The 19300-nt window shown below is 38.5% G+C and overlaps 1 protein-coding gene across 4 annotated transcripts in view; it reads right to left on the bottom strand.

Moving 5' to 3' along the window:
* Positions 1 to 417: 417 nt before the first annotated feature.
* ZNF678 (zinc finger protein 678) overlaps positions 418 to 19300 on the bottom strand; it is a 109895-nt gene continuing 91012 nt past the window's right edge. For 2 of the 4 annotated variants that reach the window (XM_030937233.1, XM_030937232.1), the window contains one exon: positions 418 to 2794. In XM_030937233.1, coding sequence (XP_030793093.1) covers positions 1302 to 2750 — 1449 coding nt within the window. In that variant the 5' untranslated portion in view covers positions 2751 to 2794 and the 3' untranslated portion in view covers positions 418 to 1301. Of the gene's footprint in view, positions 2795 to 6081; positions 6203 to 10543; positions 10671 to 19300 lie in introns of all 4 variants that reach the window. The other 2 variants (XM_030937231.1, XM_030937230.1) reach the window with 2 other exon arrangements.

Here is a 19300-nt window from a genome sequence, read left to right as displayed (position 1 = left end):
TCATGAGGAATCTACACCCATGACCTAAACACCTTCCACTAGACCCTGCCTTCACCATGAGGAAACACATTTCAACATGAGGGTAAGGTACAAAAAACCCAAAGCATATCATATAAAAAAAATTTCCCAAGTTGTTTGAAATTAAAAGCCACTGGGAAAAGAGACTACTAGAGGTATCCTTTCACTGTTACCCAGTAGTGTATTGTTACTATCTGTTACCTACAACTTTGGGTAAAGTGGTATAGGTTAATTATTATGGCAAGATGTACTTCATTCAAGGCAAAATATTCTTAACACATTAAAAATCATTTTGTTTTATTAAAAGAAACTGCATTCTAAAAATAACATTTCAAAAGCTACTGTATTTTATTATCTTAATGTGCAACTCATAAAACAATTTACTACTAAAATTCAAAATGTTTCTCTATTACTATAATGCAAAATACTTCTCTGAATACCTGTGTTACTTAAAACACTGTTATATATCAACAAAAAGCATTTCTACTTATATTTTCCTTATAAATGTTACATTTCAGTGCCCTTAATCACTCATGAAAAAGCATATAAATGATGGTCATCTAATATAGAAGAACTTCTCATAGCTCTTATGCAGCAACAAATGACCACATGCTTTAATGTAAACAATAAATATAATAAAATCAAGTTATCTGAAATTTGAATTACATCAATATTAAAATATATAATAAAAAATATAAAAACTTTTAATGTGAAAAAGTATAACATGAATGTAACTACTTCAAAAAGACATCATCTCTTGACTCATTTAAATTTACATACAACTAAATTATCTATTTAAACTTTGAATTATTCTCGACAATCAACACTGCTTTAAAGTAACATCTGAAACTGTTAGTGCCTTAGTACTTTCTATAGTAAATTATGTAATGTTTTATTTAGACTTAATTTTGGACATTTGTTTGTATTCACTGTATTTGTAAAATATATTCTACTATATTATAAACTCTGGTGTTTTCTAAGGTATATATCTTGAAAAAATGTTTTTCCACATTTGTAGGAGGTTTTTTCCCCCATAAAATCCTCTAAAGTTGAATAAAGTCTGAATAATTGTTTAAGGGTTTTCCTCTGGTACAGATTCTATTTACAGGATGATCTTTGAAATAAACAAAGGTATTGTAACATTCTATATTTATACATTTCATTCAGTATAGTTTGTGCACCATGAAGCTTATATTTTGTGAAACATCCTTAAACAGTCATGATGCTCATACAACTTTTATTCAGTATGAAATTACTGAAGCCATGTATAATGTAAGCAGTTTTTAAAGACTGCCACATTTTTCACATTTGTCAGGTTCCTCTCCAGTATAAGTTCTCTTATACTTACTATGGATTGAGGATTGGTAAAACCCTTTTCCACATTCTTTACATGTGTAGGGTTTCTCTCCAGTATGAATTCTTTTATGACGAGTAAGGCTTGAGAACTGGTTAAAGGCTTTGCCACATTCTTCACATTTGTAGGGTTTCTCTTCAGTGTGAATTCTCTTATGCTTACTAAGGATTGAGGACTGGTAAAAAGCTTTGCCACATTCTTTACATTTGTAGGGTTTCTCTCCAGTATGAATTCTCTTATGGCTAGTTAGGTGTGAGCACTGTTTAAAAACTTTGCCACATTCTTCACATTTGTAGGGTTTCATTCCAGTATGAATTCTCTTATGTTGAGTAAGGCTTGAGAACTTGTTAAATGCTTTGCCACATTCTTTGCATTTGTAGGGTTTCTCTCCAGTATGAATTCTTTTATGCTGAGTGAGGTTTGAGAATTGAGTAAAGGTTCTGCCACACTCTTCACATTTGTAGGGTTTCTCTCCAGTATGAATTCTCTTATGGCTACTTAGATGTGAACACCGATTAAAAGTTTTGCCACATTCTTCACATTGGTAGGGTTTTTCTCCAGTATGAATTCTTTTATGACGAGTAAGGCTTGCAAACTGTGTAAAGGCTTTGCCACATTCTTCACATTTGTAGGGTTTCTCTCCAGTATGAATTCTCCTATGTCTAGTTAGGTGTGAGCACTCATTGAAAAAGTTGCCACATTCTTCACACTTGTAGGGTTTCTCTCCAGTATGAATTTTCTTATGTTGAGTAAGGTTTGAGAACTTGTTAAAGGCTTTGCAACATTCTTTGCATTTGTAGGGTTTCTCTCCAGTATGAATTCTCTTATGTTGCATAAGGTTTGAGAACTGGGTAAAGGCTTTGCCACATTCTTCACATGTATATGGTTTCTCTCCACTATGAATTTTCTTATGGCTAGTTAGCTGTGACCACCAATTAAAAACTTTGCCACATTCGTCACATTTGTAGGGTTTCTCTCCACTATGAATTTTCTTATGGTTAGTTAGTTGTGACCACCAATTAAAAACTTTGCCACATTCGTCACATTTGTAGGGTTTTCCTCCAGTATGAATTCTTTTATGTTTGGTTAGGTTTGAACATCGATTGAAAACTTTGCCACATTCTTCACATTTGTATGGTTTCTCTCCAGTATGAATTCTCTTATGTTCAGTAAGGATTGACCTCCGGCTAAAATTTTTGCCACATTCAATACATTGAAAGATTTTGCTTTTAGTTGATGAACAGTGAGTAAGTCTATTATAACATTCTTTCTGCCCCTTACCCTCATTCACAGTTCTCCAGTCTTTCACTAAGTGCAAATTGTCAAGGCCCCAGCTTCTATGTCTTGTCAGTGTCACTTTTTGGCATAAATCTTTCATATCCTGCTCTGGCAAAAGGTCTTGAATGGAATAAGATAAAATAGCTGAAAGAAATAAAAATAAAAAGTTATTCGGCTTACTAATCTCGAGTAAATACACTTTACAAATCTAATAAATATAATTATATCAAAGACATTAACAAGATGGCATAATAAAATACCACCGGCCCTGATTCCTTTTTGAACATATAAACTTAACAAAAATATACTGACCAAAATGCCTTTCTGAAAACTATAAAATCTAGTTAAGAGTTTGCAACACCCTAGGTGAGCACAATTGCAAAATCCACATAGAATAGAAAGTAAAGTTTGTTACATTTATACATACAACCTTTCCTCCACCCCAATACAGCATGGTGTCTTTAAGAGTAAACTTCAAACTCCTGGCTTCTCCCTCAAAGCAAAAAAACAGAAAAACAAAACATTGTACATGTGCCCATACTTCTGGCTTTTGGGGGCTTTCCAAAGACTGGTTTCTGTCTCCCATAACAAAGACTGTTGAAAGAAATGGCGGTATGCTTTGAATGACAGCTTTGGTCTGCTAAGAAAAAGGTAAATAATTGTTACTGCAGCAGGGAGAGCACAGTGCCACAGACAGACACCAGGTGTAGCACATGATTACAGGTTTTTACAAAGAAACATCAACAAATCACTTTAGCTGAACAGTAAACACACAATTCCAGAGAACACAAATCATAAGAAGAGGTTTGAGAGGCTACAAGGATCTCCAGCCTGGCAAATAGCTAGTAGCCTCCTCCAGGACAAAGCCACTTATAAAGAGTGTGACAGGTGGCATTTTATTAATGCCCAAATATGAACCAAAGATTACAACATATGCAAAGTTATCAGGGTAACATGGTCCAATCAAGGAAATAAAATAAATAAAAAATTAATTCTAAGAAAATAAATATGTATAAATTATCTAAAAAATTCAAATGACTCAGTAAGTGAAATGGGAACAAAGACAACTAAATACAATCAGGAAATGTGAGTATCAACAAAATAATAAAATGTATAGCAAGAAACAAAGTGTGGGACTAAAGAATACAAGAAAATAACAGAAATGTTTATACAAAAGATGTAAAAAAATCAAGAATAAACACAAAAAGACCCATAAGAAGACACATTATAAGCAAGATTTTGAAATCACAGAGAGGAATAAGATGTTGAAAGCAGCAAGAGAAAAGTGATATATCATTTATAAGCATTCTCCTATGGGATTACCTGTGAATTTATCAACAGAAACCTAGCAGGGAAAAAGGAAGTTAAGTGATATATTCAGGGTGTTGAAAGAAAAAACAAAAACTTTCAAGCAAGAATACTATTAACAGTAAAACTGTCCTTCACAATTAAGAGAAGATGAAGACTTTCCAAGACAGCCAAATGCAGAAAAACTAAATCACCAGTACAACTGACCCACAGAAAATGTAAAATGGACTCCGGTCCATTGAAAATAAAATGCGTCGTTAAACAAAAAAATTATATACAAATACATAACTCTCTGGGAAAGATGTACACATACACAAAAATAAAATTCTATAGTTTTATAATGATGGTGCTGAAAACACTTTTACTTATGCTCTACAATTTGAAAAATGCATGAGAACAATAATAAACATCTGTTGATGTCTATATAATATGAAAAATATAATTAGTGATATCAATAATATGAAGTTTAAGGTAAATATAATGAAAAAAAATTCTGTATGCAACTGAAATTAAGCTATTACCAGTTCATTATATGTTGTTGTAACTTTGGAGGTTTTATAATTCTCATGGCAACCACAAAGAAAATACCTATAGAGATACATATAAACACACACAGAAGAAGAGAGTAGAAGCATGTTGCTAAGCTCAGAAAACATACTGGAAGACAGAGAGAAAAGGAGGAAAAAATGGCTACAAGAATCCGATAAAACAATAAATGACAATAGTAAGTAATTATGTATTAGACAGCTATTTAAATATTCATCAACAAAACATCCCAATCAAAAGACTGAATAAAGAGATTTAGAAAAAATTTTAAAAACCACAAACTATGTCTTGTCTCCAAGAGACTAACTTTAGACGACTGGCATAATAGACTAAAAGTGGGAGGAAGAAAAAAGATTCCATGCAAATGGTAACCAAATGACAGTTGGAAAGGTAACAATTATATTGGGAAAAGTACATTATATGTCAACAACTGTTATATTTCACAAAGTATACTTTAAGCCAAACTTGTCACAAGAGAAAATATGAACATCAAGTAATAATAAAAGTGTTCATTTATTGGAAACATATAATTTATAAGCACGCATGAATACATATAAGATTTAATGAGAACATAGATTCCCCACCAGGTTTCTCAAATACATATGTTTATTTAAAAATCCCACACAAATTTGAAATGCAAAGAGAAAAATAAACGGAAGTGCAACTATATAGGAAGAATAAAATCAGCAAGTTGTTGGAACAGGAGGTCCTCTTCTTGTATATCTCCCAAAGCAACAAAAACTTATCAACCATCTATGGACATAAGTGCCTTTGTGAGAGAGCCGGGCACCAAGGCTCATATTTGTAATTCCAGCTATTTGAGAGGGTGAGGCAGAAGGATTACTTCAGGCCAGGTGTTTGAGACCAGCCTGGGTAATAGAGCAAGACCCTGTCACACAAAAAGTACATTTATGATTGCTTTGTGATTCAGGGAGGGAGTTGTAATACCCTGCCAAAAGCACAAGACCAAGGAAAGCCTTTTTCAGAAAGCAAGTTTACCTTCAGATGGCAAACTTGAGGACCGCTGGTCTTGGCTACAGATGAGGAAATGGCCCATTTAACATGATTCCACTTAGAATTCTGAAGTAACACCTGTAACTGTCATTAACTCCTTCCAGCCACAGTCAAGAAGAGGTCCTGCCCATTCAGAGAGCTAGGGTCAGATGCTCATTCATGGCCATAGATGCAGAACTGCAGACCTTGACATTTACTGTGGTCTCTGAAGCAGGTGAATAACTCAGTTCTAGACCTTTAAGCTATATTCCATGGCCAGTCCTGCCAACCTAGAGACCTGTGACCTGGTAAAAACCTTGCAAGTATTGGGTGGGAGCCTCACACATACAAACACTTGGTATTAGGCCAAGTGTCTGCCCTACAGATCAAAGTGCTTAAGGCAACTCAGTTGGCCAAGTAATAAGACAGAATTCATAAGCACACAAGCCCCTGGTAATAAGCCCACTAAAGATAGACCCCATTGTGGACCCTGCAACAACCTTAGGACTCAGGTATATCCCCTCTCTACTGTGAACCCAGAAAAGATCTCATCAGCTGGGGACCCAATAGGATAAAATCTTTACCTGTATAAACCAGTTTATAAAAACTGGTAGAGGTATTTGCTCCTTCAAATGCACAGACACCAGTGCAAAGTGATATTGTGCCCATTATCAATGCTTCTATTTTAACATAGTCCTGGAAGTCCTAGACAGAACAATTAGGCAAGAAAATTTTTTAAAAGCCATAAAAATTGAAAAGAAATAAGTAAAAATATTGCTGTTTGTTGATGACATCGTCTTATATGTAGAAAGCCTAAGAAATAAACCAAAAATCTTAGTAAATTAGCAGAATATAAAAGGTTATACAAATAGCAGTTTTGTTCTAGTACACTAACTACAAACCAGTTAATAAAAAAACTCATTTACAGTAACATCTAAATTTCCTAGCAAAAAATTTAAACAATGACATGAAAAATCTTTACATTGGGAAAGAAAATATTGATAAAAGAAACAAGAAAAAACAAATAAATGTAAAGATACCCAATGTTTATGAATTGGAAGACTAATTATTGTAAAGTGCCATATTATCCAAAGCAATCAAGAGATTCAATAAACTTCCTATCAAAATTACAATGGCATTTTAAAAAATAATAGAATAAAATTTTAAAATTTATATAGCATTACAAGACATTGAATTGTGAAAGCAATCTTGAGAAATAATAACAAAGCTGGGGGCATCATACTTTCCGATTCAAAGCTCTATTTGAAAACTATGGTAATAAGAGTAGGATGGCATAAATACGAAAACTGATACAAAAATGGAACAAAATAGAGAGCTCAGATATAAACCCATGCATATAAGGTCAATGAATCTTTAACAAGGGCGTCAAGAATACACAGTGTACAAAAGATCGTCTCTTCAATAATTGATGCTGGGCAAAAAGAATATCTACATGCAAGTGAAATTAGACCATTTTTTTCTTACACAATACCAAGAAATTAACTCAAAATAAAGACTTAAATGTCAGACAGAAAGACTTAAAAATCTTAAAAGAAAATATATTTTAAAAACTACTTGATATTGGTTGTGGTAATGATTTTTTGGATATGACATCAAAAGTACAGGCAACAAAAGCAAGTATTAACAAGTTGGACTTCATGAAACTAAAAAGCATCTGCACAGCAAGAAAAACAATAAAATAAGAAAATCTGCAGGATGGGAGAAAATATTTGCAATCCATAAATCAAATAAAAGGTAGATATCAACAATATATGAGGAACTCATAGAAATCAAAAGGAGCACAATAATAATGATAATATTAATAATAAAATTGAAAAACAGGCAAAAGACCAATAGATACTGTTTCAATGAAGACATACAAATGCCAACAGATATATCAGAGGGCTATCACCAATCATCAGGCAATCACAAATCAAAACCATGATGAAATATCACTTCACACTTAAGATGACTAATACATAATATATTAAAAAGTGAGATAATGGTTTGACAATAATGTGAAGAACGGGGCTAAGAGCAGTGGCTCATGTCTATAATCCCAGCACTTTAGGAGGCTGAGGTGGGCAGATCACCTGAGATCAGGAGTTTGAGACCAGCCTGGCCAACATGGTGAAATCCCGTCTCTTCTAAAAATACAAACTTAGCTGGGTATGGTGGCACATGCCTGTAATCTTGGCTACCTGGGAGGCTGAGGCAGGAGAATTGCTTGAACCTGGGAGGTGGAGGTCATAGTGAGCTGAGATCGTGCTATTGCACTCCAGCCTGGGCCACAAGAGCAAAACTCCATCTCAAACAAAACAAAACAAAACAAAACAAAACAAAACACAACAAAACACACAATGTGAAGAAACAGAAATCCTGTACTGTACACTTTAAAAGTTGTAAATTGGTGAAGTCATTATAAAAATTGGTATGAAGGCTCTTAGAAAAAGATACAAGTATAAAATTCAGCAATCCCAGTTCTGTGTATATAACCAAAGGAAATGAAATCAGTATCTCAAAGAAATATCTGCATCCTCATATTTATTACAGTATCATTCACAATTGCCAAGATATTATAATAACCTAAATGTTTTTAGACACTAGATGGATAAATATGGTTTACATACATAATAAAATATTATTTGGTCATAAAAATAATTTAATTCTGCCATTTAAACAACATGGATGGACTGGAAAGACATTATGCTAAGTAAAATAAGCCAGACACCAAAAGGCAAATACTGTATGATCTCACTTGTATAGAGAATCCAAAATGGTGAAACTCACAGAAGCAGAGAGTACAGAGGGAGTTGGCAGGGCCTAGAAGTGAAGAAATTGGGAAGGTGTTTTTCAGTTTTGTTTTTTTGAGACGGAGTCTTGCTCTGTCAGCCAGGCTGGAGTGCAATGGCAGGATCTGGAGTGCAGTGGCTGCTCGCTGCAGCCTCCACTTCCCAGATTCAAGCAAATTCTCCTGCCGCTGCTTCCCGAGTAGCTGGGATTACAGGCACCCGCCACCATGCCCAGTTAATTTTAGTTTTTTTAAGTAGAGATGGGGTTTCATTATGTTGGCCAGGCTGGTCTTGAACTCCTGACCTCAAGTGATCCGCCCACCTTGGCCTCCCAAAGTGCTGGAATTGTTGTTTGGTTTTAAGATGAACAAATTTAAAAGATCGAATGTGTAATTTCATGAATACAGTTAATAATGTCTTGTAGGCTTAAAATTTGCTAAGGTAGTAGACATTAGGAATTCACACTCCAAATCAATTTGAGTGTGTTAATTATAGTACAATGTGTACACATCAAATTTTTATGTTGGACATTCATAATTTTTATTTGTAAAAGAGTTGTTACACACACAAATAAATATATATGCATGTATGTATATGTATGTATACCCCAGTAAGCTTTATAGTAAATAAAAACAAATTTAAAATATAGTTATTTAAAAATAAGGTAAAAGGTGGGAGTTTAATATATGCTCAGCAATCTTCCAAGCTCCCTAATAAAATAGTATTTTTTTTAAATGTAGGGAGTAGATATATTAAATTATATTACTGTTGATACTGTAACAATGTGGGCATAGAGTTTAAATTACCAATCTCAGTTTTTACTTAGATAATAAAATTTTGAAGTAAAATAAGTTTAGATTTTCCTATATTTAGTGTTCTGATAAAATCACTGAGTATGAGCTTCTGTAAAATCACATTTGAAACCTCCATAGGATAGAAAATCATAAAGCTGAAAACACAACATATGTTTGTGGTGTTCCTGGGATTTCTGAACCAAATGCCAATATACCACTACTCTCACAAATTTCAGACAAGATGCAAAAACAGAATTAAATGGTATAAAATAGAGTTCCTCAAAAATATGTAGATATTCCTATGTTCCACAAAGCAATGGAAAAGCAGTCAGATTATATAGTGCCTTATAAACCATGAAGAGGACTTTGCTTCACTCTGTAACCTCAAAGGAAAATCACTTCATGGTAGTGGAATCCTTAGAGAACTTAAGAGCATGGGGCAGAAGATGCTCCTGTGAGAGGAAGACAAAGAAACTCAGGCTTTTCTGAAGCAGAGCTGCCCAAACCACATTTTCATTTCCGGCTTTCTCCTTGACATTTGGGCCTCTAACCTGTGTCATCTGCTTTATTTACTCCTACCTGCCTTGAAATTTGGCTACTATCACCTGTCTCTTCAAACTCCCAGGCTGTTTTCTTTGCTCTAGACAGGTGATCAGGTCTGGATTAGACATAGCAAGACCTGTTTCATTAGAAAAAATAACATGACTCTTGCTGGCATGCTCCAATTACCAACCTAGTACGGTGCTTGGTAGGAAAACAATTTTTTAGAAGGTTCTAGAAAATTACTCCCAAAATACTATTTTCTGACATTAACTATACAGTATTTAGAAAGGACTTTAAATGTATAGGTTCTTTTTGTTTGTTTGTTTGTTGAGACGGCGTTTAGCTCTTGTTGCCCAAGCTGGAGTGCAATGGCATGATCTCGGTTCACTGCAACCTCTGCCTCTCAGGTTCAAGTGATTTTCCTGCTTCAGCCTCCCAAGTAGCTGGGATTACAGGCACATGCCACCATGCCCATCTAATTTTTGTTTTTTGTATTTTTAGTAGAAATGGGGTTTCACCATGTTAGCCAGGCTGGTCTTGAACTCCTGACCTCAGGTGATCTGCCCACCTCGGTCTCCCAAAAATGTATAGGTTCTTAGCTCCACTACCCAATACTACTGAATCAAAACTTGGTAGTGTAATTAGATTTTGGGGTGTGGGCAACAGTATCTTATACCACTAAAGTTCTGGAATTACCAGTCATCTAGACTGAAGAATTTAGATCACCTTAAAATTTATGTCAAGATGAAACATTTTGAAGATTTTATTTTCTACACCAACAAGTTCCCAAGTTTTCCTTAGAAGCAGAGATCAAAAACTCATTCATGCAAATGACAAACTCTCAGGTAACATTTCAGGAGTGAAAAATATGAAATCCATAGTATGAAATATAAATTGTGTATTGAAGTTATCCTCACCCAGGGAGACCAGGTTTCTGTAGTTCTCGAACATCACATCCCTATACAAATTTCGCTGGGCAGCGTCCAGACATGCCCACTCCTCTGGAGAGAATTCTATGACCACATCACTGAATGCCAATAGTCCCTGGGGGGAAAAAATACACACACATTTACAAAATGTGCCATGGGCAGAGTTCTTAATTTGACTCCAACTGAATTGAAGAGAGTAAAGTGAACTTTTTCTGGCATAAATTGTCCAGTAAGATACTGTTTAAAACACAAAGATTCTCATTTGCATTCTGTAACTCTAAGGAAAGAGGATGGCATAAGATTTACAAAACCAGTGGAGATGCTATACATTTGTTAAGTGTTATAGTATAAAAATAAGGGTGCCAATACAGGCATTACATATTGGACAGCTATATTTACATTACACAAGATAAGTTGGATAAATTTCTCAGAAGGAAAAATCATCTGAAGTGCCTCTCAGATTTTAATGCATATGACAAGAAATTGGAAATCTGTTTAAAATGTAGATTGTGATTCAGAAGGTCTGGGCTGAAACCTGACTTTCTGAATTTTGAACAAGTTCACCTGTGATGCTAATGCTTCTGAACCAAGGAGAATATTCTGCCAAACATTAAGTGGCAGAGCCTGCATTTATCTCAGTTCATTTGACCATTAAATAAGAGCCTTCATTTTCCAAGGTCAAATAATCTAAGAAGGAGAACTTCCAAATTAAATGTGATGGTTCATGCCCATCAGTTATTAAATCTCCCCAATGTACTTAATAATACAGAGAAAACTAATTTGCTTTATAGTGAAGAAATCTGTCAGAAAGCATCTTAACCTAGTGAATAAAATTAACACCAACTGTAACACAAAAAACTGGTATCACGTGTAAAAATGCACAGGAGGAGGTTACAACATCATTGCTATAATAGCATAGGTCAAGAAGGCAAATCTGAATCTAATCATAAAGAAACATCAGTTTCATGCAAAATTCCATCAACTTTCTTTTAACTAATCCAAGGACTCAAATCCATCTCCAGTGGGAATCTTGGGCATCCACACCTTCCCATGTTCAACAGATACAAAAGAAACATTCCTTTTGCAGGTCAAAAATTTATAGTAAAGATTGCTTATGGCACTTAAAAAGCCTGAATGGATATAAAACATTGATATATAGGAAATAAATATTTTTCAGAGCCTCTTGACTATCATAAGAAGAAAAATTTAAAAAGTACTTGAAATAAATTTATTAGGCAGAAACATTACAAATATATAAATAAAAGTCTGCAAGTTTTAAACACATGACATTTCTGGAGAAACAGCTGATCCAGCCCCTGACCTAGTACTCATTTACCCGAGAACCAGCCATTTCTTACTCTTTTTCTGATTTCTGTTCAGATGAGATTATCTGGACAAATCACACATCTTGAGAATATGCCTTTAGAGATGTCAGCACAACTCCTTCACCTGCTATGACCACACACACAGGCAGAAGGACCTTGAAATGCAGAAAAAGCTACTCTCCTGTTTCTTCATCGTACAAGACAGGAACAGTGAGCTCCTACATAAAGGTCAAAATGTGAGTTTTCATTTTCCTGCCATCAAGTGCCCTTCTCTCCCATGGAAGCCAGCAATTTTGGCTACAATAATAAAAATATTGGCTGCACTGACTTGACCACACCAAACCAAAGGAGAGCAGGCCCTGTGACCTTCCTCTGGAACAAAGGCTGAACTCAACTCTCACAAATGTATCTAAGGGCCCTCATGCTTGACCCTGGCCTTACCTTAGGATCACGTGGGGTATGAAACTAAAACACCACCAATGTTCTTACCCAGACCAACAGACAGAACCTGTGGGGTGGGTACAAGTGAGAGTATTTATTTAAACTGGCCATGTGATCCTAATTGGAAGCTTGGGCTGAGAGCCACTTAGCTAAGCATTGCTTCTGAAACTTCAATGTGCATATATCATTTGCTATTCTGAGCCCCACTTTAAGTAATGTGATTCTGTAGGTTTGGAAGAGCTCTATTAACTGGCTCCTGTAAGAAATCCCTGTTCATGTTAATGTTGCTCCTCCTAGGTCCATCATGAGTAGCACTTAGGTAGAAAACTACAGGCACAACAAACAGAGTCCCTTTACACAATACTCTTAGCCCAATACAAATATTTTTGGTCCAAAGTGAAGACCACCAATCACAATTCTGAAACATGGCATTGTCTTGCTAGCCCTTTAAAGTTTAAAGAGGACCACAATGTCTAAGCAAATCTCCATTTGGGAAACAACTTGTGCATATACATTAATGCAATGTTTATGGAGCACGTACTATGTGCTGAGAAGTACATTACAAAACAGTATGTGGGGAACCTCACATTATGTGAGTTTATCTTCATAAAACCCTGGGGGGTAGATGCGAAGTGTCTCATAATTGCCAGGATGTGAATACAGGGCATACCCTTTCTATTTCTTTTTCCATTTATCTATCACTGATTTTAAAAATAAAACGTATAGGCCGGGTGTGGTGCCTGTAATCCTAGTACTTTGGGAGGCTGAGGCGGGCGGACCACCTGAGGTGCAGAGTTCGAGACCAACCTGGCCAACAAGGCGAAACCCTGTCTCTACTAAAAATACAAAAAATTAACTGGGCATGGTGGTGGGAACCTGTAATCCTACACTTGGGAGACTGAGGCAGGAGAATCGCTTGAACCCAGGAGGCAGGGGTTGCAGTGAGCCAAGACTGTGCCACTGCACTCCAGCCTGGGTGACAGAGCAAGACTCCGTCTCAAAAAAAAAAAAAAAAAAAGAAAAGAAAAAAAAAAAAGGAATAAAATAAAGCTAAATATAGATGGAAAACACACAGAAATAAGTGTGGCATATAGGTTAGAGGAATTTTTTATTGTTGTATTTATATTTACTGTTTTATAACTTGGAGAACAACTACTAGATCCGAAGAAATAGAGAACAGGTTACTGAGTAAAATGTTTTTAGAAACACAGACTTTAATTAAAAAATAAAAATTAAGGCCCCAAAATATAGTCTTTGGCTCCCATTTATCTGTTTGGATTTGGGGAAATTGTGGGAACCAGGTTTGGGGAGGCAGCAAGAGCAGCTACTGAAAACTCTGATCTCTCCTAATCAGTTCTGTGAGGGCAAATTCCAGGGTGGAAACATATTTAGACAAGGTTTCGAAGAGCGTGAATCTGGGCAGGGCTGGGACCCTGGGCTTCACACCTTTATACCACTAGCTGATTTTCAGTTATGTCTTTCCTAAGGTTGCCCATGAGAAACTTGACTTTCACAGTTTATGTGATTTCAATTGTTTAAGCCAATTCTCTATTCTGTAATGTAACAACAAATAATTAGAAGCTAAATATTTTATTCCTAAGAAGGTAAAAGCATCTACTGCCACCACCACTGCTGTACTACTACTACTACTACTACTACTAACTCCTTCTCCTCCTCCTCCTCCTACTAATAATTCTGTTCAAGAATGGCCATTCAGGCCAGGTGCGGTGGCTCACGCCAGTAATCCCAGCACTTTCGGAGGCCGAGGTGGGCGGATCACGAGGTCAGGAGATTGAGACCATTCTGGCTAACAAGGTGAAACCCCATCTCTACTAAAAATACAAAAAAATTAGCCGGGCATGGTGGCGGGCACCTGTAGTCCCAGCTACTTGGGAGGCTGATGCAGGAGAATGGCGTAAACCCGGGAGGCAGAGCTTGCAGCTTGCAGTGAGCTGAGATCCTGCTACTGCACGCCAGCCTGGGCAACAGAGCAAGACTCCGTCGCAAAAAAAACAAACAAACAAAAAAAAAAAAGAATGGCCATTCAGGTAGTGACATCAGAACTCACAATAACAGGGAAGTAAGGAGCTCAAATGAAGCCCAAGTTCCCTGTGCACCTATATCTCTACTTTTTAAAAAAACTGGCCACATACTTCCAAATTCAAGCATTTACCTACATTTTCTAGACTGAAAGTTCATGCATGATGGAGCCATGACAGCTCCATTTGCTTTTCTAATAGCCATACCAAATGGAGGCAATTGGTCTATATATTAGTTTGCATCTCCAGATCGCCTCTTGGTTCTTCATCCAAGTACCAGAAAACTGAAGAAACCCCCATCAAGGTACCAACCAAGAAGATTCATTCTGTGAGGGGAGAAACAAACCCTAGATGCCTTATTTCTCTTCCACTGAGATGAAAGCAGAATACCCCATCAACAGTCTTCACAGGACATCCCTAAATGTCTCATAGAATCTCGGATGCTGATGAGACGGGTTCCAGTAAGCCTAGGCTGATGTCCCCATGATGAATCAGGCAGGACCAATTCAAGGTACTTCTATGAGGCCAGGAAAGTAAATTAAACTGCCCTTGTAAAGCAGCCAACCATGTTGGATACTACCTATCTCTGATCAGCTAACTCTTGGGTAAGAGGAAAGATAAAACTATCCTACTCCAGTAAGAGTTCACAGGTGAGGTGTAGTTGTGGTCATGACTGGATGTTTTGTGGTGCTGACCTCTCATTGCTAAGGTACTTGTTTATACTTACAGATTCTTCCAGGTTTTGCTGAAGGTAGGCTTTACTCTCCAAAAGAAACTCTGAGACAGGGTGCTCTACTTTTTGCTATTTGTACAACTGCAGCAGATCACTGGACAAAAATCTACAAACATGGAGAAACCCACTCCAAAAGAGGGACTTTACAAAGTCTATGTTGATGTCTCACAAGGTAGATTTCTCCCCTGAGTTTTCTATCCATCCTCAGTTCAAAGTCTAGCCCTTTATTTTGCATCTTAGGCAAATGACAGCCCCTCTGTGTGGACTCTAGGCAGAGTTAACCTGGTTTACTATTTCTGGGAGCTACAGAATGGGGAGAAAATCTAGAGGAGATATGCCCTCATGGAGGCTTCTCTAACAGGTGCTGAAGAACCCCAGGACCTAGATTCAAAAGTTTAAGCTACAGATTTAGGTCTCTGAGGGGCAGGAATGTGACAGGTGCCCTCTGCAGATTCCTGGGCATTTGGACAGCAGGAGAAGGAATGAAGTTGAGGGTCTTAACACCTACTCAATGCACAGATGTGAGCCCAGTTGTTTCTGGGCCCCATTATCTCTGACTCAGTTTTGGGTCTGAAGATAGCAGGGGCATTAAAAGAAAGAACTGGAATATCTGGTTGTTGTTTTGTGAAGTTATTTTTGTAGAAATATGGTCTACTTGCTCTGAAAGAACTGTAGATTCCAAATAGAGAGACCCTTCTATCTAAACATTGTGCAATATTTTGCCGTACAATTGCGAGATGTGACTAGACGCTCAAAAAAAGAAAGGCCCTTTACAGTGAAGCTTTGTGGGTAACTTATATGTTTATATCATGTTTGGTAATTCTGGACAGCGTTTAAAAAGCAACTAAAAACAAAATTATTTTCAACTCCAGAAAAACTCTCCACAATGGTAGAACAAAGAGAAAACTGTTGCTTTTTTTTTTTTTTTTTTAATAAAATTGAATCACAATGTGACATATATCACAGGTCATCTGCTAACAGACTGCAAAAACAAAAATAAAAGTAATGAAAACTAGTCCTCAAGAAGAAGACAGAAACTTTTTAAAAATATATATTGTTCAAGCTGACCCCATTTTAGGCCTCAGCCCACCTGCACCCAGGCGCTCATTAAAACAGCATGTTGCTCCACACTGCCTTGTGTGTTTGCACACTCTTGGGGTTCCAACCAATACAAGAACCTTACATTTGGTGCTGAGACCCAGGAGGGGCTCAGGTCTGCGTCCCCTGTGGACCCTACCCCTCTATCCTGGAGAGCAGGCCATAGTAGCCGGACAAAGGAAGCTCCTCAGCTTCCAATCGCCTCTCTCTGCATGCACATCGGTCACTGATCTCACCTACTGGTAAGCTTCCCGGGAGCCCAGTTAGCAGGGGAAACTCTGCATGGCCTCTCTTGGTTTCTCCGGTCTGAAAATCCAATGTTGGTCCAAGAAGGCTCTGGCATGTGCCAGGTACTCGCTGATCATCTGGTCTCAGGAGGACGCCTCCAGGTCATTTGATCCCATTCCAGGACAAAAAAGGCAGCGGTGAGGACCGCTCCTTTTATCATCTCCCTCCAGCCATCCAGGATGGTCTCCTTTTCCCTGCTCTCCCAAGCCTACCCTCCATTATGGGAAACTCCCAGTCCTCCATTCCAAAAAACAGCCCTCTAGGCTGCCTCATAAAAAACCTGCAAACCTTAGGCCTCAGTCAAGATATCTGCCCTAAGCGCCTTGTCTTTTTTGCAATGCAGCCTGGCCGCAGTACGAATTAGATAATGGGTCCAAATGGCCTGCAAATAGAACGTTCAACTTAACAATTTTAACTGACGTAAGCAACTATTGTCGACAACTGGAAAAATTGGAAGAAATTCCTTATGTCTAGGCCTTTTTGCACTCAGATTACAACCCGACCTCTGCAATTTTTGCTCACCTGTTCAAATCCTTCTCCTTCATTCTTGCCGCCTTGATCACCTTTCTCCTCCCAATCCTACCTCTTTTTCCTTGTTAGATCCAGCAGACTGCTGTCCACCCCTCCCAGCCCCTACCTCTTCCTCTCAGCCGTCTTCTTTAACCCCCCAAGCCTCCTCATTGTCTTCTCAGCCACCTTCCCAGTCAGCTGTATCTACTTCTTTTCCTACACCATCCTCTCCTCAGAACAATTCTAGCATTGCCTGTACTCATTCTCCTTTCTCACCGCCCTCTCCTGAAGCCTGTAAACCCATCCCACCACCTTATGCCCCTATCTATCCTCCACTGCCTGTTAACTCAACCCCCGTTTCCCCTTCACATCCTCAGCAGGAACTGCTTCCAGGTTCTTCCTTCTCTCCTGCCCATACTCGCTCAGGCACCAACTTTGGCATGCCCCAACCTTACTTCAGCACCTGTGCTAGAATGCCCCCTTCAGGAAGTAGCAGGAACCAAAGGTATTATTAGAGTTCATGTTCCCTTCTCCCTCACTGATCTCTCTCAAATTAACAAAAGACTCGGTTCATTTCCAGAAGGCCCTGCCTCTTATATTAGGGAGTTTCAGTATTTTACCCAGTCTTAAGAAGTAACCTGGCATGACCTCTATGTTATCCTCTCTTCCACCCTCACCCCAGAAGACTGGGACTGTTATTTGCACCCTAGCTCAGGCGCATACTGATACAATTCATCACCAAGCTCCTGCCCAGCCTACTGGTGCAGAGGCAGTCCCCAAGCAGGACCCTCACTGGGATTATCAAGACGGGGCCTCTGGACGCCGCATTTGAGACATGATTGTGTGTCTCCTTGCAGCATTCAAAAAGGGTGCCCATAAAGTGGTAAACTATGAAAATCTTTCAGAAATCACCCAAGGTCCTGACGAAAACCCAGCCCTTTTTCTCCCTTGTTTAACTGAAGCCATGAGAAAATATACCAACCTAGACCCATCCAGGTGAGAAGGAACCACTATTTTAAACCTTCAGTTCATCTCCCAATCCAACCTTGATATTTGGTGCAAGCTTCAGAAGCTTGATGATGGCCCTCAAACCCTACGGTGAGATCTTCTTAATTTACCCTTCAAAGTCTTTAACAATCATGATGAGTAAAGTAAAAGGCAAAAACAGGCAGAGTTTCAAAGGCTTGCCTCCGCCATCAGGGGCCCCCTGCTGGCCCACGGGGCGGCAGCTCCACACAGAAGCCTCCTAGCAATTCACCTCCTACCTGGCACCTGTTTCAAGTGCGGCAACGAAGGCCACTGGTCCAGACAATGCCCACACCCAGGTAAGCCCACAAGGCTGTGCCCCTCTGCAGAGGACCCCAATGGAAGTCGCACTATGAGTGGCCCCAGCAAGGACTGCCCCCATCCCTTCCCAAGCAGGCCAAAACCTCCTGCTTGGATCTCATTGGCCTTGCCACTGAAGACTGATGGTGCCCTGGAAAGGACATCCCGGAAACTACCATCGCTTCATCTGAGCCAAGTGGTAACCCTGATGGTGGCAAGTATGCCAGTGTGATTTTTAAATTAATACTGGGTAGTCTACTCTGCTTTACCTAATTTTTCAGGACCCACCCAGTCCTCCCAAGTCTCTGTTGTGGGAATTGGTTGACAAGTCTCCAAACCCTGAGTAACCGCTCCACTCTTCTGCTCCCTACACACCTTTTCCTTCACTCACTCTTTCTTAGTCCTGCCCTCATGCCCAACTCCGCTCCTAGGCAGAGACATCCTTTCAAAACTCATTACTCTCCACTTCCACGTTCCCCATAGTACCCAAGACATCACCTAGATCCCTCTGGCACTTCTAACTCTCTTCTACTTCTCCAACCTCCCACGTTAAAACATGCAAGTTTTCCTTATCCCCCATCTGTAGTTAACCCCGCTGTTTAGGCGCAAAACACCACATCCCCGTCCGCATTACCCTTAAAGAGCCCACCCAGTTTCTATCACAGAAGCAGTATCCCATCCCCCAAGCAGCTCTTTAGGCCTAATCGTTTCTCACCTCCGCGCCAGTCACCCATCCGCCCAACAAACTCCCCTTTTAACACACCAGTTCTACCTGTTAAAAAGCCAGGAGCTCATCACTTAGTCCAGGACCTCAGGCTCATTAACCAAGCTTTCCAGCAGTTCCTAACCCATATACTTCACTTTCCGCAATTCCCTCCAATACCACCCATTTTTCTGTTCTAAACCTAAAGGATGCTTTTTTCTCCCACAATTCCTTTAGACTCTGATTCCCAAAACCTCTTTGCCTTTACGTGGGAAAACGCTG

The sequence above is a fragment of the Rhinopithecus roxellana genome, chromosome 8 (genome assembly GCF_007565055.1).
Source record: "Rhinopithecus roxellana isolate Shanxi Qingling chromosome 8, ASM756505v1, whole genome shotgun sequence".
Taxonomy (NCBI): Eukaryota; Metazoa; Chordata; class Mammalia; order Primates; family Cercopithecidae; genus Rhinopithecus; species Rhinopithecus roxellana.
The sequence above is the reverse complement of the archived record's forward strand: the minus strand, read 5'-3'. Positions and strand labels throughout refer to the sequence as shown.